Below are 7,801 nucleotides of genomic sequence, written 5' to 3' on the forward strand. Positions count from 1 at the left end.
ATGCCTGGATACCAGGCATCCCAGAGGACTCAATTATCAGTCCGATTTGCGTTACATTGTATGATTTATTTTTTTTTCTCCTTTCCTTGCACATATACCCCTATTTACTATTTATGTTAGTATATAGTTTCCACCATCCTACAATCTTTCAACAAATTTTTGTAGGCATATGTCAATTCATTTACACACTCTCCCATATAACATTGTGACCGGAGCTGTTATATATTTTTTATGGCACTTTTTGCACATTGTGTTGTTTGGTGCCGTATGAATGAAGAGCATACATTAGGGTTATATCAACATAATATTTCAGATAATATTTTCACATAATATGGTAATATTACAAACATCATGATAAATATATATCTTGAAACTGCCAATTTAGATGCTGCTACAGACATATCATTTTGTTCTGTGTCGCATAAATATAAATAGAAAATACATTTTTCTTTCACATTAATATACTTCCCATTAATACATATCCTCTGCCATATAATACTGGAAGGGTTAATTTTATACCTCTCTCACACACTTTTTTTTTTTTCCTTCTTCTCATTTGCATTTTTTCAGGTGAACTCCCTTCCTGTTTCTCTGGCTTGCTTTTTTTTTTTTTTCCCCATACCTAAAGTGCTATATATACCTCTTGCCTCTAAGATATTATGGCTTATGACTGCTTTTAATTTCCCCTGTTTGTCCGAAACGCGTAAAGCCGCTAGGCAAAATCGCATGGCGATTTTTTGGATGACCTGTGTACCTTCGTTTTAGATTTTCTAATAAAGTTCCAAGTTTTATATTATTGCATTGGTGCTGAGTCCAAACCCTTTTTCCTTCCATATCTACTCTGAATCACGGACCGGCCTGTCCGGGGGACTGCGGGCATCCATCCTTGCCTTGGAGACTTCATATGGGTGAGCTGAAACCTTCATTATTTTCAGGATGGCGCCTGAAGCCCTCAGCACAGCACAGCGCACGTAGCCCCAGCACAGTGCCCGCAGCATTGCTCCTATGACCCCCCCTCCACCATCCCTGGTAAACTAAATTCGGATTATAAAACGCACCCCTCAATTTCCTCCCAAATTTTGGGGAGGAAAAATGCATCTTATAATCTGAAAAATACGTAATTTAATTAATGGCACACGCTATCCAGATCAAGTGGAAGAAAAATTGTAAAATTTTAATTTCTAAACAAATTCAATTGAGTTTGCAGTTAAAAGTAAAGTGCCTTCAGAGGTAGATCAGCTGTCAGTCACTTAAATTGAAAAAAACCCCCTCAAACCTCGAACAAGAGGGCTGGCAATTGTAACAATGTCAATGGTCACAAAACTCTTTCAAAATGCAAAGCCAACATGGATTGTGGCACAAAACGTAGGTTGTTCCTAGACTGCTGGGTGTAGAAAGTATACAGCAAATGGACCTATTATAGGGAAAACATACAGGTAGATAAAAGAAGATGTCCAATTGTCAGGATGGCAAAGCTCATTAAAGGGTCAATATTGACTTTTAGGATTGCTACCAGGGTCGGACTGGGGTGTCTAGGGCTCTCCAGGGGATTTGACTCCAGGGGCCCACCTTACTGCTAAATATAAACACCCATTAGCGTTATCCCCATTATTGTGTTGCTTTGACTGTATACACAGGCGGCTCCTGCACATCTATATTGTGCACCATAACTGGGATGTACAATTATAGTAGTTTGCAGTATTGGGGTCTTTGGTGACAAGTTATCACCGATCTACAGGTTAGGTTGGTGATAACTTATTGATCGGTTGATCTAGACTAGTGGAAACCACACCGATCGGAAGATTGGGGAACTTTTTGTAGCGGCAGGTGGGGTGCGTGACCGCAGCTCCATTCATCCTCTGTGGGGTGGGGTGTGTGACCACAGCTCCATTCAACCTCTGTGGAGCAGCCAGATAAAAACAAGCACAGCGCTCACAGCCACTGAGGGAATGAATGGATCAGGGGTCGAGTCGGACACGAGCTCCAGTGTAATGGGGGATAAAAGTTGCACGATCGGTGCAGGTCCCAGCAATCGGACCCCACTGATAAATAAGTTATCACTTATCCTTAGGCCACGTTCACATGTTCAGTATTTGGTCAGTATGTTACCTCAGTATTTGTAGCCAAAACGAGGAGTGGGTGAAAAATACAGAAGTGGTGCTCTAGTTTCCATCACACTTTTTCTCTGATTTTACCGCTCCTGGTTTTGGCTACAAATACTGAGGTAAAAATCTCAATGAATAGTCAGTGTGTGCACGTGAACTTAGTAAAGGTGATTACCTGTTTTCCCTGGAGAACCTCTATAAGTGCATATTTACTGTAGTGTAATAGTCACAGGACAGGGAGGGGTTAAATGTTTAAGTATTTATTTGCTATTGGAAATAATCTCCCCCTTATAGAGAAAAATTGACCTCCATACAGAACACAACCCACTGTACCAAAACCAATAATACCACATACAAGGGAGAAATACCGCCACACCGTGACCAGACCACATATTACCACCAAACAGTGACCAAATACAGCCACATACAAGGGAGAAATACCGCCACACCATGACCAGACCACATATTACCACCAATCAGTGATCAAATACAGCCACATACAAGGGAGAAATACCACCACACCGTGACCTGACCGCAAAGTGACCGAACAATACCACATACAAGGGAGAAATACCATGACACTATGACCAGATAACATACTACCAACACATAGTGATCAAAAGCAATCACATACCAAAGAGTAATACTGCCACATCATAATTAGACCACATAGTAACCGAATATTACCACATACAAGGGAGAAATACTGCAACACTATGACCAGACCACATAATGACCGAATATAACTACATACAAGAGAGTAATACCGCCACACCCTAATCAGACCACATAGTGACCGAATACAACCACATACAAGGGAGAAATACCGTAACACTATAACCACACCACTTAATGACCAAATAATACCACACATGAGACAAATATCAGTACAACATGACCAGACGACATATTACTACTACACAAGGACATATAATACTTATAATACTACAATAATGATCATGAATAAAAACTACAATGCTAATAACACTAATATTATCATCAGTGCCATAATGCACAGGAGCTCTGTATATAGTGTATAGGTAATACAGTGATCACCAGTGACATTATATACAGGAGCTCTGTATACAGTGTATAGGTAATACAGTGATCACCAGTGACATTATATACAGGAGCTCTGTATACAGTGTACAGTGTGTGTGTTCATGTAAATACACTGACTTACCAGTGACTTCTCTAGCTGACTTTATTCATCTTCACATTTTTTCTTCATCCGGCACTGACCGCCATCACTTCTTCCTGCCATGACGCGACTCTGCAGAAAATAACAGTCACCTATAGCCAATCACTCCCAGAGCACATTCCACACTATTTCCCCAATTTCTACACCATGTTAGACTCTTGTTCCCCCATTGGAGACAGTTTTCTCAAAATTAACTTATATTTCATGAGTAATAATGTCCCCTAATTTGCCCCTACAGTAATTATGCCCCACGTGCCACCATAAACTAATAATGTCCCTCATTCTGGCCCTATATAATAATTAGGTCACTCATCCTGACCCCGTTTATTTAATGTCTAGGGAAACAAGTGGAATAAGAAGGGGTTGTTAATTGCTTCCTGCACAAAATTTCTCCCCACGCACTGCTTCTCTCCAAAATAGCCCCACAAAGTGCCCCATTCCAAAATGTCCCCCAAAAATTTGCCCTTTCTATAATATCTCCCCCATACTAAATCTCTGTATTAATTCCCCCCCCTTCCACTCCTCATTACACTATGCTACCTTCCACAATCCTTGATGCCTCATAATGTCCCCCATTGCCCTATAATGTCTCAATTTCTTTCATAACGTTCCCCACTGATCTATACTGCCCCAATTTGCTTCATAATGTCCCCCATTACCCTATAATGTCCTCACTACCTTATAATGTCCCCCACTGCCCTATAATGTCCCCCACTGCCCTATTATGTCCCAATTTGCTTCATAATGTCCCCCACTGCCCTATAATGTCCCCACTGCCTGATAATTTCTTCCACTGCCCTATAATGTCCCCCACTGCCCTATAATGTCCCCCACTGCCCTATTATGTCCCAATTTGCTTCATAATGTCCCCCACTGCCTTATAATGTCTTCCACTGCCCTATAATGTCCCCCAACGCCTTATAATGTCCCCCACTGCCTTATAATGTCTTCTACTGCCCTATAATGTCCCCACTCCTCTATTATGTCCAAATTTGCTTCATAATGTCCCCCACTGCCCTGTAATGTCCCCCACTGCCTTAAAATGTCTTCCACTGTCCTATAATGTCCCTCACTGCCTTATAATGTCCCCCACTGCCTTATGTCTTCCACTTACCTATAATGTCCCCCACTGCCTTATAATGTCCGCCACTGCCTTATAATGTCCCCCACTGCCTTATGTCTTCCACTTACCTATAATGTCCCCCACTGCCTTATAATGTCCGCCACTGCCTTATAATGTCCCCCACTGCCTTATAATGTCTTCAACTGCCCTATAATGTCCTCCACTGCCCTATCATGCCCCCCACTGCCTCATAATGTCCCCCAACTGCCTCATAATGTCCCCCAACTGCCTCATAATGTCCCCCAACTGCCTCATAATGTCCCTCAACTGCCTTATAATGACTTACACTGCCTTATAATGTCCCCCACTGCCCTATAATGTCCCTACTGCCCTACAATGTCCCTACTGCCCTATTATGTACCCCACTGCCCTATAATGTCCCCCACTGCCTTATAATGTCTTCCACTGCCCTATTATGTCCCCCACTGACCCATAATATGCTCCATAAAGTCCCTCACCGCTTATTAATGCGCCTTGTGCTCACATTGCTTTTTTTTTGCTCGCAGTTTTTGGGCTGATAATAAACCTGCCGCATGTCAATTCTTTCTCCAATTTTGTTTTGCGTGTTAAGCCCTTCCAGCCATTGATTTCACTTAAAAACCACATGGGACATAAACACGGAGAAACACAGCAAAAATGCACTGAAAATGCATGTATTAAGCATAACTGCACTATGATACATAAAGAAATGAAAAATACAATCAGCCATATGAAAAATTGGAAAAATTGAAAATATGACATTGCATGACTGCTAAGGATTACTTGAAAAAAGAGATATTTTGCTAATGTATTTATCAATTCATTACTGCCCGATACCACTTCACGGTAATCTCTTATTTATCGGGCACCCATATCCTGTCCACCGCCATTAACTTGAGAACGATGGCAGCTATAGGCATAGAAGTGGTGTCTAGGTATAGTAAAGTAGCCATGCGCTACGCAATGAAACCACCTATAGCGCTACCTGGTGGAAAACAACAGTTAGCATTTTTATCTCGAAAACTGAACGAGATAGAGAAAACAAGTGAATTACAAAGTTGTAGGGCATCATCAATTCAATACGAATCGACACCTTGCATACAGAAATGCTATGATATCAAACCCATGACACCCCCAAAACATTGAATGCTGGTCACGCATATGGTACTCATTTAACTTTGATGCTCAAAGTGGCCACCGTCAGCTGCAATGCACATCTGGACTCTGGACAGCATACTGTATCTTGCTGCACCTTGTGCAATATGGTAGGTGACACGTTTGCACAAGCATCTGTAATATGTCGTCGTAGGTCCTGCAATGTTGGTGGAGGGGTCGCATACACCTGCTGTTTAATGTCACCTCACAGAAAGAAGTCCAATGGCGTCAGGTCAGGTGAGTATGGAGGCCACTCCATACAGCCACCATACCCAATGACTTGTAGGAAGGTCTCCATGAGGTATCGCTTCACGTCCGCAGCCTTGTGAGTTTTACACAATCTAATCATAGCATTTCTGTATGCAAGGTGTCGATTCGTATTGAATTGATGATGCCCTACAACTTTGTAATTCACTTGTTTTCTCTAACTCGTTCCGTTTTCGAGATAAAAATGCTAACTCTGTTGTTTTCCACCAGGTGGCGCTATAGGTGGTTTCATTGCGCAGCGCATGGCTACTTTACTATACCTAGACACCACTTCTATGCCTATAGCTGCCGCCGTTCTCAAGTTAACGGCGGTGGACAGGATATGGGTGGACACACTGTAGATGTGTATATTTTAGCTAGCACCCTGTTCACATTTGCAATGGTGTTCCAGCAGTCTTTTTGATTGTTACGCATTGAGACAAAGACAGAACCTTATTCCTCTATTATTATTTTTTTCTTTAACTATTGCAACTTACATTTCTAGAATGAAGAGTTGAAGTACGGTATATATCAGAGCGTTATATACTCTAATAACTATTCACAAAAAAATGGAGAAAGGACCTTGTGCTCTGGTGAGAGTACAGATTGCACATTGATAAATATCACTGCACAGCACGCTCTGATCTAAACTTACTGAAGGTTACAGTGACTTTCATGAGGTTGAATAATGGGATTTTAGAAACAAATATGCCTTTCAATCAACAAATGTGTGTGTGTGTGTGTGTGTGTGTGTGTGTGTGTGTGTATACCGTATATATATATATATATATATATATATATATATAAAAATATATATATATAAATATTATTTATATATATATATATATATATATATATATATATATATATATATACATATATATAATATTTATATATATAATATTTATATATATATATTTATATAAATGTATATGTTTTTATATATGTATATATATAATATTTATATATATATAATATTGTTTTATATATATATATATCTATCTATATTTATATAATATTTTTTTATATATACATATATATATGTATATATATATATATATATATATATATATATATATATATATATATATATATACATACTGCAGAGTAGAACTAAGTTTGCCGCTTGTCAACTCTTAACCAGCTGTGGACTATGTTTGTCGTTTCTCATAGATAACCTAATATATATATATATATATTTTACCTCCACCGTTTGGTTTCAGCATCAGTGCATTCCCCACCAGTGGATAGTTGGGACCCACTCCTGGGATTGGCATCATTACTTTCCATTTCCGAATATAGTCAGTGAAGAAAGGTACAGTAGAGATCAGCAGGAAGGTTATCAGCACAATGGCTGCAGTGACCCAGAGCAGCAGATGCACGTCTCCCCGCAGCAGCTCCATGTCTGCGCTGTGGACTGATGATGATGATGGTGGTGATCTCCTTGTGGTGTACGCCTCCGTCTTCCTGGCTTCTGCTTCCCCTGGATCTATCACAGCCAGTTAGCAATGAGTTTGTGCTTCCTCATAATAATACAGCACAGGAGGGGCGGACACATGCTGCCAGACAGGCCTCTCCTCCATTACACTGCTGTGTATTTGCTCCAGCAGCTGCAGATGTACCGGCCTCCCCAATATTGTATCCACCGGATCTGTGTAGGATTTATGTGTTTCATTGTTGTTGCTATTTTTTTACATCTAGTTTGACTTTGTCACAGTCCAGGTAGTGTATATAGACCAGGACAGGCAGCTACAAGCTATTATACATTATCCATAGAACATTAGATCCTTGGACACAAAGACTATTTTGTTCTGAAATATAAAGAGCACGAATAACGTTTGGAAATTGGAAATAAGGGAATTACTGTGTCGCGGACGGGTGCCGCCTCCTGCTGCAGCGACCGGGGCTGCCCGAGGGGCGCTCGGATCCGGGATCGTGTCCTGGGCTCGAGTGGTGACCGGACCCGGGGCTCGAGCAACCGCCCGTTCTCAC

The 7,801-nt window shown here is 40.8% G+C and overlaps 1 protein-coding gene across 1 annotated transcript in view; it reads right to left on the reverse strand.

Annotated features, from left to right (window-relative positions):
- Positions 1-7,328, reverse strand: part of LOC142290555 (cytochrome P450 4V2-like) — a 110,918-nt gene extending 103,590 nt beyond the window's left edge. Inside the window, exon 1 of the mRNA XM_075334518.1 lies at positions 7,014-7,328. Coding sequence (XP_075190633.1) covers positions 7,014-7,212 — 199 coding nt within the window. The 5' untranslated portion in view covers positions 7,213-7,328. The remainder of the gene's footprint in view (positions 1-7,013) is intronic.
- Between the last annotated feature and the right edge of the window lie 473 nt (positions 7,329-7,801).

The sequence above is a fragment of the Anomaloglossus baeobatrachus genome, chromosome 1 (genome assembly GCF_048569485.1).
Source record: "Anomaloglossus baeobatrachus isolate aAnoBae1 chromosome 1, aAnoBae1.hap1, whole genome shotgun sequence".
Taxonomy (NCBI): domain Eukaryota; kingdom Metazoa; phylum Chordata; class Amphibia; order Anura; family Aromobatidae; genus Anomaloglossus; species Anomaloglossus baeobatrachus.